Source organism: Antrostomus carolinensis, unplaced genomic scaffold, assembly GCF_000700745.2.
Source record: "Antrostomus carolinensis isolate BGI_N321 unplaced genomic scaffold, ASM70074v2 scaffold6432, whole genome shotgun sequence".
Classification (NCBI taxonomy): domain Eukaryota; kingdom Metazoa; phylum Chordata; class Aves; order Caprimulgiformes; family Caprimulgidae; genus Antrostomus; species Antrostomus carolinensis.
Window position 1 is genome coordinate 5,858 of NW_010297472.1, and position 22,075 is coordinate 27,932.

Here is a 22,075-nt window from a genome sequence, read left to right on the forward strand (position 1 = left end):
ACCTCAGTTGTTATAACATAAAAGCCGCCTTAGTTTCTTCCTCAAGAAAATTAGTTTAATAATATGTTTAAACTAGACTGAATTTCCTTACAGCGTGCAGACCCTGTAACTGTCACTAACCAGCTGCTTTCACTTCTCCCCACTCTCTGTGGACCTGCTTAATTTTTACTGATTTACGTGTTTCTAATGTTATAATCCCCAAATGCCTTATTGTTTGGCTGCCGTTACATTTTTCCGGGACGATTTACAGTTCTTCACAATTTTTCGTTTTGGTTTTAAGTTACCAGAAGGAACCAGCTAGGGCTGGAATACCTAGCAAGAGCCAGTTCAGAGGCCAAGTGAAAGAAGACCCAAATGATGTGTGTAGAAACTCTAACTTAATTGATATGGTAGGTGTGTACCTAAATGGATCTGCTTTGTTTACGAGCAACAGCGCAGTGGTCCTTCAAAGAGGTTCCAGTGAACGTTTGCTTTGGTACTTACAGTAGATATTACAAAAAGTATATACAGAATCTGAGATAACTTTAGCATCACTGCAGCTGAGACCTAATGAGTGACGACTTCTGATTAATGTCTTCATTTTCAAATTCGTTGGTGTCGTAGCAATAGAACGTGAACCACAGTGTATTGCTTACATTTATCATTCTATCCATTCCTAGTTTTGAAGGTTTCCGTGAGCGCCCACCTGTGCTGTGTAGCATAATTTTATTTCTACTATCTGCAATTTGTCTTCCAGTTTAGCTCAGAGACTTGTTACATGAGAAGAGCAGAAAGCCAAAATGTGTAACACAAATTCCAGAGCTTCGCCAGTTATCCTGAGGTACCCTAACCCTGTGAGCTCTCCTCCACCATCATCTTTTCTCTACTGAGCAGGAGGGAATCCAGGCCTTCGTGTCCCTGGGGTTCAAGCCCAGAAGTCTCACATTTAGCCACAGACAGCAGTTCTTTTCTGTTGTTCATTGTTCCTCTACGTTGTTTCTTTCCTTCCCTCCTTGCAAGTCAGGCTTTCTCGATGCACTGTTTCTTCCTGGCTTTACCAAGTCTTTCCAGAGCAGCCCCACTGGTTTTGGCCACTGCCAGCATTCTGTTTCACTGCAGGCTTTTGTCTTTCTAACTGGCTATTTAGTTACTGTTAAGACAAACAGCGCCTTTATTAAACTCTTTTGAGCTGTTGCCATTTGGAGTATTTCTGATGAAGTGACTATTACAGACTTCTAGAGACTATTTACTATTATAAGCCGTGCAAACAAATCCAAAGTTAGTTTGAAACAATAAAGCTCCAGCATGTTAACAGGAGATGATTAACAAAACTGTCAGACCTGCAGTTGGTTAGTTCTGACACCATTCAATTTTTCTAGTTCATTCCACAGATTTCTGTTACAAACAACTCATAAACAACTGTGTTGGGTGGTAATTTAGAAATGTCCACCAAATTCACAGATCTGGACACACATTGCAGATGTCATTCTTACTGATGTGTGGTCAAACCTCTAGTAAAACAGCTTTGGCTTGCTGATGTAAAACTTCATTAACTCAGATCAAGCAATTACAGTATTTTTTGCTACGAAAAAACTGCAAGTTTTTTTAAAAAGTTCATCAGTTTGTTTCAGTATTTTCAAGATTAAACTGTTGGGTCTTTTGTGTTGGGCTGACAGCAAATTCAGGCATTGAGAAACAGATGTGGGAAACTGGGTTCTGCTTTACAGGAAAGTGCACATATCTCTTCTTGTGCAAGAGATGCTTAGGGGTTTTTTTCCAATACTAGATTAATTTAATCAAAATGATGACAGTTGTATGTATAGAACAATGCATAAATAGGTATTTCAACACAGACTAAAAACACTAAAATGACTGCAAAATCGATGTTTTAACTTTTGCAGATTGTTATTGAAGACAGAAACACGGTAAAGGTATTTTAAGTCATGTCCTCCTATAAACGAATTCTGTCCCTCTAATCAAGGGATATAATGGCATAATATCATATGCCAGATGGCATGAATTCAGATTCCTGAGTGGTTTCCATGGCAGCATTTTAGAGTAAGATTCCCAGGCAGTTGCAGATTTCATAGAAGAAGGACAAATGGGTTTTAGGTATTAAACTAGAACACTGGAGGTGATAAAAGTGCTATTTAACCAAATACAATCCATTAAATATTTGATTTTTAAAAAGCTGCAGGTGATTCATGAGAAGTGTGATCCCAGCGGTGTGTAGGAAAAGTAAGGCTCTGTCACAGTGGGATTTGAGGGTTTCAGCTGAGATATCCCTAAAACCTATATTTTCACTGAAGAAGGCATAAAAATCAGAGTTATTCTGATGTTCCATGCAACTGTCATAGATCATTAATGCAATCTCTGACACTCCCCATGAGAATATTCTGGTATGTATTTGTTTTCCCTTTGCTTCAGGAGAAAATGTTACATTCAGAGTCTTTTCTTCACCTGCCCTTGTCCTGTCTAAGGTTGCAGTCCTAGCTGCAGTAGCTGGAATCACACCATGAAAAGAAAAATCAAAGAAACAGCAACTGTTAGTGCTACTGGCCTGAGGTGTAGTTTGTTAACAGCAACTTTGACTAGTGAGGGACACCTGGAAAATCACAAAGCACAGGCCCAGTGATGAGTTTGTTTATGTTTCTTGCCTCCTGGCAGAGCCAGGTCTGAGGACAGAGTTGCACCATTCTTACATTCTTATTTTTAAAGGGTTAATTGCATCAGATTTTATGCCCCTAAGGTCTCTTTACCTTTTACATGCAAGACCAAATCTAAGAGGACAGATGAATGTCAAAACAGTGGGGAATCAAAACCAGGCCCAGCACCCTTAGGAGGTACAAACAGGGCAGGAGACTACCCTCTAGACTATGAGAACTAAATTGTGTGCAAAATCTCTGTTCTGTCACATCATGTTGCATCACATCCCTGACAGCCACTTCTAACTATATAAATAAGCTCCTGAACTAAGTTCCATGGCTATTTCTCCTCTTGGTATTCAGCTAAGATTTGCAAACAATTTTGACAGTTTTCTACATAATAAGCAGAAGACTGATTTGACTGTTAGTGTCTGAACATTGCTATAGGTTTGGGTTTCTTAGCCAGCAACAGCAGCCATGGCCACTTTTGCTGAAGGAAGGCCCAGGGCGTATCCTCAGATTTTGAAGCAAGGAGAAAACGTGCTCCCTTCAATGCTGAATGGTGAATTCTGAGCATCAGCTGATCCTGATGTGGGCATATGTAGCACTAAATGTGAGATTAAAGTTACCAGTGTAAATAAACGGAAATGGAAGAACAATAGGTTCACCTCCTAAAACTTTGTCATTTGCCACATTTTTCCTTGTGAGCATGTTCTGTACTACACAAACCAAAAAATTACGTCTTGAAACCACATTCCACTCAAGTAAAGAAATTAGCAGTGTCTGCCTTGATCCCATGCAGGCTCTTCCTAACCTTTCAAAGTTCTAGAACTCAACAGAGATACCTGCTTGATTGTGTCTTATCTTTATAATGATATTGAAGAGGATAAGCTGGATCCTTAGGCAGTGGCAGGTGGAGTACCTCCATTTCAGTGGACGGTTACAGTGACTTAAAAAATTCTGATCATACAGGAACTGTGATCTCTTAACTGATTCCTTTTCCTTGGGAACCAGCTAATGGTGTATGTAACGGTTGTTCCTCTGTGAAATTAAATGAGACCCTGAAGCCTAGAGCCCTTCAGAAAATGGATTTTAAGTTTTCCTTTCTCAGTAACTCTGCACTTCACTCTGCTATGAAATAAATTGATACTGGAAGCTGGAATTACTTTTTTTTCATTATTTTCTAGAAAATGTTGGGTTGAACATTGTGGACAGAGAGCATAAGAGGGAACAATGACACAAAGATGGTTTATGATGGAAAAAACAGTGTGATATGAAAAAATACATAGCAGCCCTCTGTTTACACAGCTATTGAAGTGTTACAGGGATTAAGAAAGACTAATGTAAAATATTTAGCATGGGAGGAAGCAACCAGGATAGTTTAATGTGCTTAGTGAAGCTGCTGCAGACAATGACAGACACAGAATCAGATCTGAATAGGAAAATTTACCTCTAGTTGATGGTCAGCTGCAGCAAAGAAAAAGGTCAACAATTTGCTAGATCAGTTCAGCAGAGGACATGTGACAGAAGAGAAAATGTTTAACCAGAACATCTGCTGGATCTCAGCATCCAAACAGAACAGTGCCACTCACTGTGATCTGTGTGATTCAGATAACCAGGGCTACTTTTTACTAAGGTTGTCAGTGACTACATGATATGCAACGCATTACTTGTTATCCAGCTAGGCTTAGTGTCTGAGAACTGTTTAATTGCTTAAATCTATCCAGGCAGACATATCCTTTATATGTGTGGTCTGTGTTTGAAATACAGGCTGTGAGCCTGTGAAGGGCTTGCTCTCAATGTTACTTTTTTCTCCATACCATAGATTTGTCCTGCTGACTTAAACTGAAAACCCAAGAGATTGTCCAGCTCCTTGTTTGTGCAGCACAGAATAAGGTTTTGACTCTGCACTCAATAATTATTAGTACATCCAATTACATCATAATAAAATGTTAAAGTATTAACATTCTTCATATTTCTTCAGACATGCATGGAACATTTGTCATCCTGATGCCCCTCAGCCTCATACTGATGATTTTTGGAGGAATGACTGGATTCATCAGTATTCTTGCCAGAGCCTACCTACTGCTTCTAATGACGGGACTGCTTTTTCTTTTTGGAGGTACTATATCAAACTCCTGGCTTAACCATTTTAAATAACAAGAGATTGGATCTGGGGAACATCACTTTGTCTTCCAGGGGAAAAATAAGCAAGAGTTTGCTTTCAAAATAATGCTGGTGTTCATTTACTTGGTGTCTGCTCAGCTCCTGATGGGATTCTGGAATAGAAAGCTGACAGGTAGAGTCAGGAAACGCAAATAATCACACACAACCATACACCCTTGTAGAGTGAATCACACTTGGATCACGTGTTTGCTGTGCCCATTAACACCAAATATTGAATACCTTCTCAGCATAGTGCCCAAATTCTTTACAGACAGGGAGAAGTGACTTTGGGATTAGTGAGGCATACGGTTTGATAGCCTTGCACAGGTTTTACAACTATTAAGAAAACTGACATTTTTTCAAAGGCATTTGCATTGAGTTCCTGAAAAGGATCTTGCTATGCATTCCTGGCTGAGCTTCACTGCTAGTTTTGAACTAGAGTGGTATATATGGGTCACAAAAGGAAATCCCAAAGAGTTGGAGGGTAACATTGCAATTTGAAGCTAGTAAAATTGTTTTACATTTTGTTTTCTATTAATGTTGCTGTAACCAAAACCTCTGTGTTTTAGGAAATAATTTATGAATTAAAACTAAAAACATTCTGTCATAGTAGGAAAACTGGGTTTAAATCCATCTTCATTTTCTTTTCCAAATAGGTTTTCAATACTGTTTCACAATGTAACTTGAAACAGGAATTTTCCCCAACAGAAAAGGACATCATCATTATTGGCCCTCATCACCTGATCACACAGTCCCGTTTCTGAGGAAAGAATGCTAAGAGATTGCTGGCAGCAAATGCTGCTCTCTCGAAGTGGTGACTGACCTTTTTAGTTTGAAATGCTCTCAGAAAGATGAACTGTCCCCCATTATGCTTTTCTTTTGCAAAAAAAAAAAAAAAAAAAAAGTTAATTCTATTTCCTTAGAACATCAGAAAACTATATTCACTAAAAAGGCTTAGGCTATTTGAAAACTACTCCAAATAGTAAGTGAAAGATGAAAAGCTGTGAAGTGCAAGGCATGATTATCCTGCTGAGGAGCGGAGTACTGTGCTGTTCTGAGACACTTTGGATTGCAAGAAGGGAAAGGAAACAGAAAGACAGTATTAGGAGAGGGTTGCTTGAAGATGTTCAGCCAGACCAAAATTTTTCTCCCTCAGAATCAGATAAGACACTATCTTACCATACAAATATTCCAGTGCCTACTTTAATTCAGGGCCTTTCTATTGCATATTTCCTGCCACTGGTCCAGAAAAGTTAGGACTTTAGTTAGCATATGTCCTTTGAGTGACACAGATGCCAGGCCCAGGACGGAGAATGTACTAGATGCTACACACTACATGTGCTTTTCTCTATGTTTGCTTGCTTCTGTACTGTCCTTTTGTTACGAAAAATCTGGCTTCTTGTTTGAGTGCCTTTATTAATTTATTTTTATTCTACTCCAAGGACATCTTTGGCTCAATTATTTGCAAGTGATTAATAAGTCACGACTCCACAGCACTCGGTGGGAGGTGACAGTAAAGACCAACACATTTACATTGAACACTCAAAATGTAGGGTACTCAAAACTAGAAAACAGCCTAAATTCAGGTCACTGACCTGAAATGCAAGAATCTCTGTCTCCATGGGCTTTCTTGCACAGAGGCAGACAACTGCATGTTGTGCACAGCAATGAGAAATGAGGATGCATTCTAATACAGTATTGGAAACAGAGATGTATATGCATTAGATATCTGTAAAAGACATGACGATTTTTATTGTGGGAGGCTCACTGTTATACATTTTGTTTCAGTATTTAACAGTAAGAACACATTAAACTCAATGGACAGAAATAACCCTCCCTTTACTTCCTTCTCCCTGTTCCCCAAAAAGCAGCCTCAACTAGGTTTAAGAAGTAAACAGAGGCTAACTGGTAATCTGGCCTGGGTAGATAGGAAGGAGTGGCAAAGAAGCCCTAAGAGATATCAATTTAATTATTTTTAATTTCTGCAGTGGGTGCTAACTAGCTGAATGTGTTTTTCTTTCTCAGCTCTTGTTACACTTACTGGGATCAGTGTCTATATCGCATATTCAGCTGCTGCCTTTGAGGAAGCTGTCTGCCTCCTGAGGAGTAAGGATCTCCTGGTAGAAATCGACATCAGGTTTGGCTGGTCGCTGGCACTAGTCTGGATGTCCTTTGTCACAGAAGTGCTCACTGGGGCTGTGTTTCTCCTGGCAGCAAGAGTTGTGGGTCTGAAACGACGACGTGAACAGGCGTTATGAACAACAGGTATCATTGCAAGAACAGAACCCTGCAGAGCCTAGAGATGTGGATTGCTTGGTCCATCTGGTCACTAGGGGGAATAAAAGTGGCAAGGCTGCAACTGAGTATTTTGTCATCTGCCATAAACCCTTTTCTTCACAGTTAGCTATAAAACACAAAGATTCTGATAAATCAGTAAAACATTTCGGGTGTTGTCAATAAGAAAACCCTCGTGACTTTAGGAGAAAGTACATTACAGTATTAGTGTTTCCAAATAATTTCAGCTGGCAGCTCATGAAACATCTCCATTCCCTGCTTACAAGGCAGATTTCTTGCTTGCTTTCCTCCATTCTGCTGTCCCAGCAAAGTGCCTCAGAGTACCTTGTGGGCCAGTATGCATGATCCACTTTGCTTTTGGTTTCTCCTCTGAGGCTCTTAATGAGTATGCCTGAGATTCCAGTCACGTTGGCAGCCTCTACCAGCCGATCTACTCTGAGATGGCTACTTTGTGGTAGGTAGTGTGATATTTCTGCTGCCTCCGGAGGCACATAGGGATACATGATGTCTATCTATACACTTGAACCCAGGGAGAGAGTGTGAGGTGTAAATATCCTCAGTTAACATTGCATACTTAACACAGTTTTGTTGCACAAAGTCAAATTGAAAATAAAGATTCAGAATATTTGGAGAACTCCAGTGATAATCCCCTGCACGAGGGCATGGCTAGGACATCTAGTGAGGTGAATATTAATCTTTACTGTGGTGTACACCTTCTGTATTTATAGGATTTTTCTTTTCCCTGATGTCTTCCCAAAGAACCCGTCCTCCCTCTTGTACCACAATCACTATTTCTTTGTGACAACACACAAAAATGGCATTTGAGAAACCAGAAAACTCCAGAAGCCTAATTCATGTCAGCTAGGTCTCTAAAGAGAGACACACATCATGTTCTCTTTCCTAAAATCATTACTTGTAGGGTGAAAACAAAGAAACTAGTCATTTTCTAAAAATGAGCTGTGACAAAATGAAAGGATTTAAGCTGCTTTTCCAGATGTTTTAACTAGCTACTGTAGCCAGCCCAAATCTGTGAGATGCTCAGGCTACATACTTACCTCTTCCAGCTTATGACTAGCTACTTTTTACATTCTGTAATACAGAAAATGTATCTGATGCATTTCCCAGTTTTTACTTAACAATTTTGATGATGCTTCCTTTAAATGAAATTTGTGCACATGCTTTGTGCTAGAATATGTTTAACTTGTGCTGAAAACTGCTGAGTAAAACTCAACACACAGGATACCTGAATTTCATCTTAGGTGCCAAGCAATCTAGTTTTTCTTTATTAGTTTGTCCTCTGGGTAATAGAGTTTAAGAGAAAATTTACTTTGGTGCCCACTGAAGTTGATGAAGAAATTTTCCCCTGACTGCTGTGGCTTTGAATAAAGACTTGAATGTGTTAACAGATCCGCTACATTTCTGTTAGATCATGTGTTTCTGGAGGACTTCAGCATATTACAGTTCAAGACTGTGACTCGGGAGCTGTGTCAGCAAGGCACACTGTCATTGGGCAAGTCCCTTGTACTTTCTCCAGTAGTGCAAAGGGCATCATTCACCTACCTCTGTTACATATCAAAACAATTTTATCATTGTGTGTTGTGTTAAAGATTTCACATTGACTTTTACTGAGCTCAGCTCTAATCTTAGTCCCCTAGTACCAATTACTTTACAAAAAGTAGTGACAGGGAGCTTCCGAGAACTTGCAGTCTTTGGAGATATAAGGAAACGTTATTACTATCATGCTGTGAATGGAGAACTGAGGCAGAAAAACTGTCCAAGGTCACACGAAACCAGAGTTTCTGAATCCCAGTCTAAGACCTTAGTTGTTAGACCTTGCTTGTTATCAGAATAAAATGAGACTAGAAATCCTGAATAGACTGAGCAGTAGAAATTCTGTGAATAGCCAGTACAATTTTGGAATTCTCACTTGCTCCCTCATTGGTTTTCCTATATTTTCCATGTTGCCTTATATTGGGACTGTGTAATTCAGTCACAAGTTAAAGCATACCAAATCAGATCTATAGGAAGAGTAAGACAAAACCCTTTGTAGCCAAAATTCTGCATGCTTAAGTGTAATTATGTAAAATGTAATATTTCTATGTTTTGGTGCTGGTGAAGTTATTTATAATACAGTTTGTATGATGTTACTCAGACATTACTGTAAGCTGTAATAGTAAAATATCATGAGATTTTTTTTAGTATTTGTTGTAGATGTTATTTTACAGCAGTTTTGAATGTTGTAAAATTAAATAAAATGACATCTCAGAGCTGGGAATTATCTACAAGACATGGAAGAACTAAGATATATATTTTCTTTAACTCTTTCTGCAGATCTATTCAACAGTTATATGATGCTTTTGAAGTGCCCGTGTCACATGTGGTAGGTATTTATAAGATACTGATGCAGCTACAATATAAAATACTCAAGTGATCAAATCTAATTAGAAAGCAAATGAATCTGTTAATGAATTAGAGCAATTCTCATTCTGGCTTCCTGCAATATCTGGCACAATGGTAATAAAGAGTATCTTCTGCTCCTCAATATTTGTATAACCCCTGAATTTCTCTGAAATTCTTTCTGAATACAAAGTAAAAAAAATGGTTTGGAATTGTCAAATAAGCCTTGAACATTTTTAAGAATTATGCTAGAAAGTTAAAACATCCTGTAAAGGACTTTATGTAATTTGATGATACAAATGACATTATCAGGTTCTTTCTCTTACTGAAACTAATGTTTATTTAATACCCATTCTTTACTGTGTTTTCCCCAAAATGTGTTACTGAGACGTGGACACTGACTGTTCCCATTACTTTCAGGTGGACTGCAAAATCGTAGGTAATTGGCCGCATTTAAAGCAAAGAAAAACACATGTACTGAGCAGAGGAGTACCCTTGGAGCAGGTAGAGTGCACAGAGCTACTGACCAATAGCAGTCACAAATTTAAAAGCTTCCTCAAGGGATGGCAGAGAAGGATAGGGGAGGTCAAAGGAATCTTTGAGGCTGAAAAAGCTGCAGATATACAAGACATTTAGAGGAGATATGGGTGAATATAATGTAGACAAGGATTCAGTCTGGGTCTGTTCCAGAGCTGGCTCCTGCAGGGCATCTCGGGTGTCCCTGTATACCTGCCTCTGTCAGGTTCAACCCCCAGGATTTTAGCCATCCCTGGTTTAGGTTACAGGTCTTTAACTATTGGATTGCATTCTAGTTAGGTTACAAAAATTAGATCTTTTTACTTTTTCTAAAATATTATAGTGCTGTTTTACTGTAATAGCTTTCTCCTATGTTTTACACATCAGCTTTAACCATAACTGAGCCCTCAAACTTTTCCCTCCCTTTTTGCCAGTCCTTTTGGCAGCCATATCGCTGTCAGATTCAATCTTTGGATGCATATTAACAGTGGCAGTATATAATGCTGGGTCACATCCCACTTCAGCGATTCTATTGCTAGTAATCATACTTGGAATGCTCTGACTTGAGAGACCTTTTCTATTTTATAACGGTTTGCAAAGAAACAGTGGTCTCTACTGACATCTCATGGCTACACTAAGCAGTTGTTTGGAAAGAAACCTTTCCATACATAGTAGTTTCTGTGTAGTTTGAAGAGCAGAGGAGACTGTCATACTCACTAGGCCTTAGCTCCTGTATTTTATAGCCCAGAGAATCTAATTGAGAAACTGCTGAATCCCCATCAGTAATATCTCCCAGCCGCTGTCCATCTTAAGTTAAAATGTCAGGTGATGGGAAATGCACTGTTAACCTTCCCTGTTTTAAAAAAAAATTAATCATAAAACATTCTTAAAGGTTTTTACTGCTTCTGTTCTTAGGAGATAGATGCTATAGCTATTCCACTAATGGTTACATTTTGTGTTTTGATCAACCAGTATTGTTTTTTTTTCTATTTGTGGCATCAGTGTCAAAACTATTAAGCTGAAACTAATCAAATTGAATATCTGAGGATGCAAATAATAAGAAAAAATATAAATAGCTTTAAATCATGGCTTATTTCCTGAATATGACTGGCTGTCTCAGAATTCAACAACTGAACTTCAGGATCAGTCTAGAAAATGTAAGAGGGGTTCTGCAGGAAACAGTATGCTACGTTTTTCTGCGGCTCTTAATTTCTTTACCCTCTCTCAGTAAAAACATATTTTCCAACAAAGTCAGGAAGCTCTGTTCTCAGTATGAGCTGAGCAACTTCAGTGAGATTCACCAAGTTGTTGTTGAATTTTGAAACTGTGCAACAACTGTCAAAGTAGAAGAGATCAACTGTAACCTCTCACATTTGTTAGATTCAGTCTTCCTTTCCTGGGATCTGTGGCAACACTGTCCACGCCAAATCTACGAATATAGCTCTGCATAGACTACTCAGACACATCTGTCATTCTTCCAAGCCAAATTACTAGCGTAGAGCATCTCTTGTAAAAAAAGCATTCTTAGCTGTGGTGCAGGATTGAGTTGATAGATTTATATGTTGGATGAATACTATTTGGCCATATTTCCTTCATCCCTGAACTACAGTCCCCAAAGAGATGAACAGCAGTTGGTTAACAATCTGCAGGTATGTGCAGTCAGGTATTAGATGGAAAGGAAGAGAGATGCAATGCCATACCCCACCATAACCAAAGTGGCATTGACAGACTGAAATCTCTTGTTATGAATGACCTAGTTTCTCAGCCTAAGAAAACCTAAGAAAACCCATCTTTGTGACCCACATAGAACCTTTTAGGTTCCATCACCATTGAGGACAGGACAGGACAGTAAATACTTGTAAAACTGTCAGAAATGAAGGGATATGGGACTGTAAGTAGGCAAGTTCTCATCAGTTAACGAGTTACTGTTTATCAGCCAAGCTGTCACAACTGAATGTATTTATACTCTAAAGTCATCTCCCACCACTCTTTAGAATTAAAATGCATTTATTCAGAACATCAATTCTACAGCCTAGTCCCGTTTGCATGATAGTTTAAGCTGCTGGGTTTAATATTTGGAGCAGATCAAACCTGATGAGCAGTGAAGTATTAAAAAGTAGTATCTTAGTTCTTGTGATAGTCTACTTGTACCACTCATTTCAACGCTAGCTGAAAGACTCCTTGGTTGGGGTTGGAGGGATGGTGGGCAGTTCCCTGAAGAGCTATTGGCTCATTATTTTACTGTTTTCATTTTTGCCAAGGACAAGGCAAACACTTGTCATGGAAGGCTGGGATTCTCTCAGTGTAATGTTCCCTAGGTGTTGAAAGGAATTTGTCTGCCAATAGCTGATCAGCATTTGCTAATGGTTTAAGCTTCTGGACAACACATCTGGCTGCTGAAGGAGCTAAAACATTTCTCCATCCAACCTGGCCTTCTCAAATATTTATAAGCTAATGTTGTCTGTAATGCCTGCAGCATACAGAGAGGCTGAGCTGAATTGCACTGTGGAGGAGTCTGTTTCCACAGCCTTTTTGAGATGGCTGCATCAGCACTGTGAAAACACTTTGGCATCATAAAACCTTTTATTGCCACAGCTCCCACTTGACCAGTATTATACAGTGAAGCATTTAATTATGAAAAAAAAAAAACCCACATAAAAATAATTTGATAACTGTCAGGCAAAATCCACAGAAGGAACAAAGTTTGTAGGGCTTGCAGTAACAAGTCTTTTGAGTTATCTGTCTTTCTGTTTATAAACAGTACATTACAGGCACAGCAGCAGCTGTAGCCAGCAGACTCAGAAGCTGTATCTCCTCCCTGTCTGTGGGAAATTTCCCATATGACAGGACCTTGATTTGGTCCAGGACACTTCTGATAAAATGGAAAAGTTCTACGTAAGTAACTGAGAAGACCAGCCCTTGTTTAAGCTGCTACTATAATTAATGCGAACACCCAAGTGACAGGACTTACTGCTGTGAGTTTCATTTTGCTCAACAGGTGACAATTAAAAAAAAAAAAAAATCTTTACTTGAATCATTCAGTCCCCCTGATCATATGCATCAAGGTGACACACTGGAGTCAGTCTTAAGGTACTTGGCACAAAGTAGCAGTGAGGGTTTGAACCAGCTGTGTGCAAACAAGCAGAAGAACCATCATCACTGGTGACCATATCTTAAAGAGAAGGGTTCTGCCTGAGTTTTGTGGCTTGCCACAGATGAACCTGTAAGTGGAAGTTGGTGTAATAATCCAGCTAAATAGCAACATCTTTACTAAATGGGCTGATTGATGAAAAGGCACAATACAGCATCTTTATTGTCCAACTTCAGTGAAGACTTCCTTGTCACATTAGCATGCAGAGACACATGACTAATTCTATGCAGGGAGCTCTGCTGGGTTGGCTTCCTCTTAAAAGTAAGATTTGTTATTCCCCCTCGGGGGTCTCTGGATCACTGTGTGGGTAAGCAGGAAGCTGTTACATCAGCAACATAAATGAAAAAGAGTCTACTGACTGTACAAATATCCAATAGAAAAACCACACTCCTGCTCCCAGGCCCCTCCTGGACACAGACCTGCCCTTCAGAGTCTGTCTTAGACTCACTTTCTTGCTCTCCTGTTCACCAGAAAGTCCTTTTACTCCTCCTTGGCAGTAATAGCAGTGCATCAGGACCCTCTGTCACCATAACAACTGGGATATCTGTCTTGTAATTCAAACTGCCCTCTCAAACTTCAAGGGCCTCTTCCTACACACCATCTAGAGCTCATCAATCCTTCCCTGAGCAATTCTACATTCTTCATTTGAGTAGTAACTCCCACACCCACTCTTTCTAAAGTTGCTTCTCTGCCATTTTATTTCCAAAAGCCTGATGAACCGTACACTCACAGATTTAGGAAGAAGATTGAATTTGATCCAGGTAAGCCTCAGTCTTTTCAAAGACTAGCTAACCCTGTGATTAACCCCATTGTCTTGGGTTTGCCTGTGGGAATGGTTGCTCCAAAGAGTTCAGAAAATAATCCCCCAGAGAGCAAACAGCTCGCATAGCAAATCCCCTTGTAATTCCTAATTCCTTTGGAATTTAGACAACATGACAAGCATTAAAACACTAAAGGTTCTTAGAAAGCAACATGTCCCTCCAAGATGACAAATGCATCCCCAAAATCTTACTTAGCCACCAACTGACTTTGTGACGTTGGACTAACTGATGCCTGGACTCCATCATCTTTAATGGCAGTGTTCCTACTCAATTGCTTCAAGTTGAATAAATGACTTCACTAAACCTCCCCAATAGCTTGTTTAGAGATTCAATCATTTAAATCAGATTTTCTTTCATTATATGCAGAGATTTCAGCCTGCACTGTCAGTTGCAACCCATACATAGCAATGCAAGTCAATACAAATATTTTCTAGCAGTTTGTTTAAAATATGTCCCCCTAAATAGCACTGTTACATGAGAAATAAGGATACAGTATAAATTAGTGCTTGAAACGGATTTTGCAATACACATAATCGTAATTTGGCATTTCACTAAACTCATTCATTAACTGTTATCATCACCTTGGTATCCAGCTAACTGGTAGCTGTTTGTATGAATGTAATTTTACTGTACAGAAGCAGTCCCTGTGGTAACAGCATTCCTGGTTCTATATTGCTGTGCTTTGCCTGAGCAGCCACTGCACGTCACTGTTGTTCCACACAGAAGAGTCAAAAGAGACTCATTTATGTGAGCAGGGAGCAGGACTTGGAGAGTCTCTTTGCCTTTTCAATCAAGGGAAGAAAATGTGCTACAAACCAAGGGATGGATCTTATGGAAGTCGAGGGGGATTTTTTCCACAGGACTGAGGGAGGTCATACCTATTACTCTGACTTTTTCATTTGCCTGTGCAAAAAGTCTTTATCCATCTTTTCTCTTTAAAGGTGTAAGAAGAGAATGGTCATTAGCCAGGGACACAAAGATCCTGAGGGAGTTGCCTGCTCTTCACAGGCCCTGTGTGAACTGTGGCAAATCACTAAACCTCTTGATGCTCAAGTTCTGTAGCAATGACACCATACTCTGCCTCACGGTCTTACTGTGAGGACCAAAATTAAAGATATGACATGCTCAGATATAACTCCAAGAGCAACATCATGTATATCTCTTATATTTGGAGCATTTCTTCCTTTCAAACAAAGTAGAAATTTTGGAGTATTTGTTGTGATTTTAGAAATAAAGAGCTTGAGAACTTGGCACGATTGTTAAACCTAAAAAGGCAGCTACAACCAGGGGTCCGAATTATGTTTTTCTAGAAGTACGACACTCCTAAGAAAGCTTTGTCAACAACTATGTCAGGTCATATATGCTAACTAGCAATAAGCTCCTCTTTCAGTACTTGCCACTGAAAGTACAGAAATATTCCCATTTCCTCACATTACTTTTTTTCCAAGTTTTTGGGAATTGCCACATTGTCTGAGTGCAATGAGGAGGCTTAATTCCTTTTTCAGTAAAGTTTCATGTAAAACAATTCAAGAAGAATGAAACTGCCAGTAAAGACAATTCCAGCAGAGGGTAGGAAGAGGCTGAAGGATAAAATAAAAGAAAATAAAACAAAACATGAGAAGATGCAGAGGGGAATTAACAACAGAAGAGATATATAAACTTAATAGAAAATTATTTAGCAAGTAGGGACCTTGTAGGATCTTCTGTAGCACTCAACACACTAAAAGCACTGGTTCCCCATCCATAGGCTTTCATACTACGCTTGCAACACATCAGTGATGACCGTACTTACCAGATCCTACTGTTGCAGCTCAACTTGGCTGCCATTGGCATATTAATTCATCAGATGGCTGGCAATCCATGGATCCAGGATCATGAGGAGGAAGCGACACTTCGGCTGCAGGTGACACTGAGGTGCCATGTAGACTTACTTGAGCCAGGTTTACTCATCTAGCTCCAGTTTCAGCAACAAAGCTGAGGGACAAATTTCAGTGTGGAGTGGCTGTGTTCCTGCCAGGCTTGTTTGGTGCACGATGACTCTCATCTCACTGCATTTTTCCTGATATCACTGCCCTGGTTTGTGATGATTACAGTGATTTCACAGATGCTTTGCCACACCTCCAGTCTGCAGAAGAGATAAAACCTGAGAAAAGCATTCTTCTTTTCTTCCCTTGTACCCCACTAAAGGTAGCAGGAATCAGATGCCAACTTTGTAAAGCTGAGCCCTGGCATTTGCCACACTGGGATCACTTGCACAGACACAGAAATCTCTGCGTCTCTCTGGCTGTATGAAGAAGCTAAGCCTCTGCATGCTCAACCTGAGTGCTACCATAGATCCTGTGTCACAGAAAGGAAGAAAATTCCAAAAAGAAATTATCCTGCAATCTCCAGCCATGATCTTAATCATTTGAATGGCCTAAAACCAGGCCAGAATTCTTCATGCAGCACAAAAGCAAGGAGCTTTGTTTCTGAGGTTACAAAATGAATGTTTATTTCATAAGCCCAGAGCCACAAACATGAGAGGAGTAGAGATCATACTGCCAGAGGGAAGGAAACCCTTTCCTGAAGCAAATGGCTGGGCTGTAACACTGCATCCTACTGAGACAGGGATGATTTATAAAAAAGAAAACATACATGGCTTGGCGATCAAAACAGTTGCCTCAAGATTGCTGAGCTGAGTGAAGGAGTGAAGGGACACAGAAGTGAATCAAAGTCTAGAATCTAAGGCAGAGGACTGAAAATGTCCATCTTCAGACTTTGTGAGAAAATAGCATTACCTTTGCCTGCAACTTTTATTTTCTGTGTTACTCCTGGGCTGCTAAGGGATGTGTAATTTCAGATGTCTCTGTCTCTACCTCATGGTAGCATGCATTGGTCAAGATGATCCCTGCTGCTCTACTGCCCTAAGTATACTTGACCTGCAGCTGTTTTCTCTCCTACAAATAACAGATGAAAGAAATCTGACAAAAACAATGGGCCAGATTCTCCTCTCAAGCAGAAGCCTTGGCAGAGAAAGTGGGGCCTTAGGGAGTCACAGCTGCTGTGTAATAATATCCTGGTGCCTGCTGGCTATTGGGCCTAATTGACTGCAAGTTCATTCCCCAGGCAGTGCTGAGGAAGAGCTGTGCTTTGCCTTGCCCATTGGCTGAGCTGAGAATTATTATTTAAAACAGTAATACGTGATTTTTACTGGATGCAAATTTTAGCAGAGACTTTGCTGGTGCAGTTTTTAGCAAGGCAGCTCTGAACAGATTTAAGTTCTATGTGTGACTGTCATACTGCTGAATGGTTGGAGCACGAGAAGCCACGTCGGGCTCTGACCTGACACCATAAATTGTTATTGTCTGTATAATTGCAAGATTTGCTTTTGTTTTGTTTGCTACATGAGCCCAAATGGAAGCTTGAGGATCTATTTGCACACCCAGTTATCTAAAGCTTTTCAGCATACATACTTGTAGGTCCTGCTTTGTATTATTTAGAGCTTTTACTTGTTGTTTTAGGTTTAATGTGTTTGCTCTCTTGATGGCTCCATCAATATACATTCTGCACTGAAAAAGTTAAGTGTCAATATATATAAAAAAAGATAGGGCCAAAAATACCCATCCAGAGTTTGGAGATGGAAGGCACATTGCAGGTTTGTCAATAATGTGTTTGGGAGCATTTTAAATAGTGAATCACTTGATGCTAGCTATTGTAAATATTGGTTTAAAGGTGCTATAAAATTGATGGTGCACAGTTAAACCTTCCTCCAAATCCTGATCTATTTATGCTGCCTCACTTGGTGTCACATCCAAAGACCACTGAAGGTAATGGGAGTCTTTACAAGTCATTAACAAGCACAGTGTAGTTTCAGCAAATGCACATAATCTTGAAGTAGGAGCACAGTATGTTTTCTTCCAGTTTTTGTTAAATTAGGCATACTATACTCCAGAACATGGCTCTCTGTTTTTTTATGTGACAGCAGACAAACATGGCACAGAGTGACATTCAAAGAAGAGTATCACTCTCTGCCTCAGCTGCACAGCTTTTTGTGACGTAAGGTTAGACAATGAAAACAGTATTCAACTCCCACCACGAATTAGGAGTGTGGGATGTGGTGACTGAGGTCTGAATCCTGAGCAGACCTGGACTGAATATTATTTTGAGTAGCAGTTGGGTGAGGTTTGCAGTTTCTGCAGCGTCCTTCATTGAATGCTGGATCTGATCAGAGTAAAACATTTGAGCTGTGATGCCAAAACAGTGAACCTGAAAAATGATTAATGTAACTTCAACCTAGTCCAACCCCCACTCTGTGAAATTTTAAGGAATTTATCACATTGGGCCTAGTCTCTACAAAATCTTATTTCATCTTCTCAGAGGCATGTAACTGTCCCATTATCTGTACATTAGATTAAGTCCTAATTTAGAAGCAATTAGTTATTATTGAGAGCTGGATTTCATGAAAGGCTTGACATCATCAGCACAGCCATATTTTCCAAGGATTTAATGTATGAGATGTATATGGAAGAGTCTGGCCAGCACTGTTCTAAAATAGCTTCTGTTTTTTATTTTTGTTTTCATGTAGGTAGCTAAATGGAAGAAAAGGTTTTCTGTATGGTGAGCACCTTAAAAATCTGGCTGAAAAAGTTATGAAGAATAAATGGGAATTCAGGCTCCACAAAGGTAAATCAGAGTTTTGCTGTTGTTGACCTGAGTGGAACTGGCATACACAGGTTTGGAGAACTTTGAATGAAAATCCATTTCTCAGTCTTGCAAAGAAAAGTACTTAATTCAGCTCAAACCTTATGACACCATGATCCTTGCCTGGAGTATTAGTATACCTGAACTCCACATGGAGGAAGGAATTAATGAGGAAGAAAATCCAACATGAGAGTTATTCATGCTCATTTGCTTTTGGTGTAGCTGTCTATTGTAGTACATCTGCATTTTTGCCCTTGTCTCCCTACTTTTTCCCCATCCTTTTCCCAGGGAATAAAGTGAAAACAATTCTGCTGTGGGCAAATCTGGAACCTGTCTGGTTCTTCACCTGTGGTTTCCATCACAAAGAAAACTGTGATTAAGGGTGACAGGGCCCTTAGGAGACCGGAAGGTGAGATGGCAGCTGGAGAAGAAAATGACAGGCCTCTAGAATTATCTGTTCCCATAGAACAGGTGTCAGCAATCACAGATAAGGCAATGCCTGAAAGTTTCAGTGCTCCAGGCGGCACTGAGAGGGGAAGATGTGTTTGCAAAAGGGCATGTTCACTCAGTTATAGAGTGCATGTGTTGTGCTAAATGTCCTTAAGTCCCACTGGTAATGCAGCCGTCTGTAACAATAAATAGCAAATAACTACTGTCTCCTCTGGGACTACAGCTATCATGCTTCCAAATAGGAGTCATCCTGCTCTGTGTGGAGGTGCAGGAGACCATACATTTACTCTGAGTTCTGGGGAAAAACACTGAAACACACATAATGTAACCTGAAATGTTGGATTGCTTCTATTTACACAGTTTTGCGTAAAAGCAACAATAACACTTTAAAAAGTCCCAAGCAGCCCACTCTTCCTGATTATTCTAGGTTTAAAAACACCTGATAGGTAAGAAATGTTTGTGTGTTATTATTGAAAAATTTTATTATTTGTCTGTTTTTCCATTCCACTTCCTGCCCCCTTATTTCCAGGGACATTCTAATTTAAAATTTCCCCCCGAATAGAGATAGAATTGAAAATCCCTCATTGTACAATTTCTGTAATTGGTAGGAGTATAAGAAAGTGGATAGATCAGCTGAGAAGTGAGTAATCTTGCTGATTATGTACATACATAATCTTTTAAAAGTGAGTAGCAGCTCACCCTCTTTGTTTTAAAGTTTTCATGTATATTTCTGGAAAAGAGGGTAACAGAACATCTAATAATAGCAATGAGTTTTATAAACCAAGCCAAGACACTCTGTGTCTTGAAAGTATTTTACAAGCATGAGCATAACTATACTTCATGACTCATCTGTAAGGAAGCTGTCATTATTTCTCTTGTTCAGATGGGGGAAATGGCATCCAGAGGAACCAAGAAACTCAACTAAGTAGCACATGTTAGAAGATTGGCAGCGATAAAACAAAAAAATGACTACTAAATGATACTATTACTTCAGCTCACTGCCTGAAATTGTTGGAATACTAACACCCCAAAAAAATCCAGGACCATATTTCACACCCAAATACACAGAACCAGAACAGCCCAAAGAAAGATACAAGTAGTTCAGTGGCTGTAAAGAACATTGAGGTTTTCTGAGCTGATCACAAATCTCAGACCAGGCTCAATCATAATAAAACATTTAGAAACCCTCCAAAAGCTAACATTTCTCCCCACTGCAATACTCATGCCCAGTTATTTGACAGTTTCTTTCACATGTAAACTGATATTTCTCTCCTGGATCTGGGAACAGAATTCAGCAATACCTGCTACCTGCTTGCTGTTTTCCAAAGAGATGCTTAAACCCTCAAAAGGTTGCGGTGATTTAAAATTTGAATGGGAACATAGTGATTTCCATGGGTTTGAAGCAGTCTTTTAGATAAAAAAGTCAAAACATGTTAGATTAATTCCTAGTAAAGAATGTGTTACTGATCACTGGGCTATAGTATACTATGAAAGGTTGGTCCATGAGAAACCTGTCACACAGTTAAAAGCTGAATTTTGCAATGAGTTTGGTGAAGGACAAAACTGGTCTTCCTAGAAGCTGATAAAACCTAGTGTATGAAGAGAGCTCAGATCAAGCTAATTATTTGCATCCTTCTCAAAAAAATGGTTTTGCTCTTAGAGTCTTGAGCTCTAGAATCACAACTTAGATATCTGACCTAGGTAACAGTCACGAACTGTGGGAAGTGGGACTTAGAACTGCTGTGCACTTGATACATGCAACAATTACAAATCTAAAATCAGGATTTAGCAGCTCATCAATAGAAAGGTCAAGGCCTACTCAGTATCTTTTCCCTTTCTTCTATCAGAGAAGTGAAAAAGGCTAGGAGTCTAGCATGTCCACTGTCATGTTCATTTCAGGCAGCCGCAAAACCTGTAACTTCTTCCTCTCCATGAAACCTTAAAAAGGATATCCTTTCTGCTTACTGCCTCTAGGACTGGATTTCCCAAATGCTGCTTTCACCTTTTATGAAAGTGCTTTTGTCTGTAGTTGTATGGAAGCATTGAGCATTTGTTTCTTCATCATACCTTCTAATAGCTTGTGATCAGCCAGTATATCCACCTTGTGCCAAAAGCCAGCCACAGAATTGTTTCACTCCAGAGAGTGCTGCCACGAACACCTTTTCTATCTGTCCCCTCTCTGTATTTGTCAAGCCAACGCTTTTGGCTCCTGATCTGCACCACTGCAACTCCTAGTCTTCCTGCTGCTGTATCACTCTGCATCTCTAACTACTCTGCACTTAACCAGCAGTAAGCTGCAGCATTGCCTCTTCACTGCAGACTCAGTTCTCTGTAACCTGATGAAAATGATTTACTGCATTCTCATTGTTTCATGTGGGGTCTGTTTCTAACTTCAACTTGTCCTTTAGCTCTTCATGTTCTTCCAAGAAACCTTGCTCTACTATTAGAAAACTTCTAGTCTATATGATGCTTGGTGCTCTGAAGAAATATTGGTGCTGCATTAGCATCAGCCAAGCTTACCTGTCCATATTTAGTGGTGAACAATGCTTCTGTTAGTCAAGCACCTCAAAGTGCCAACAATAGCTTCTCTTCCTTTTCATAGCTACTGACTAGTAGCTCCTGTTTATTCACCGGGCTCAGCTCTGTTCTGTATCTTTTCAACATCTGTTTACATTTCTCCAGCCCAACACGGCTGTTTATCCCTGCTGCCTGGATTTTATTGAGCTGGAATTGCACTGGTCATTGCCATATTAACATAGCTGAAAATCTGTCAGTGGAATGACTGACAGCCTTCTTCAGTAGAACACGAATGCTGAAAATCTTCAGATTTCTTCACAGGTCCCTGTACCTAGGTCCATGAAAAAGGCTTTTGAGGAGGACTGTGCTTGTTAGATTCAGGGAGCAGCAGGAGGCAGTGAGGGGCCACAGACTACACCCAGAGATTTTTTTTCTGACCATGTAGCCTGTCAACTCTG

The 22,075-nt window shown here is 39.7% G+C and overlaps 1 protein-coding gene across 1 annotated transcript in view; it reads left to right on the forward strand.

Annotated features, from left to right (window-relative positions):
- Positions 1-7,048, forward strand: part of TMEM114 (transmembrane protein 114) — a gene marked incomplete at its 5' end in the record, with an annotated part of 12,013 nt that extends 4,965 nt beyond the window's left edge. The window contains 2 exons of the mRNA XM_029083529.1: positions 4,609-4,746; positions 6,816-7,048. Coding sequence (XP_028939362.1) covers positions 4,609-4,746; positions 6,816-7,048 — 371 coding nt within the window. The remainder of the gene's footprint in view (positions 1-4,608; positions 4,747-6,815) is intronic.
- Positions 7,049-22,075: the final 15,027 nt, after the last annotated feature.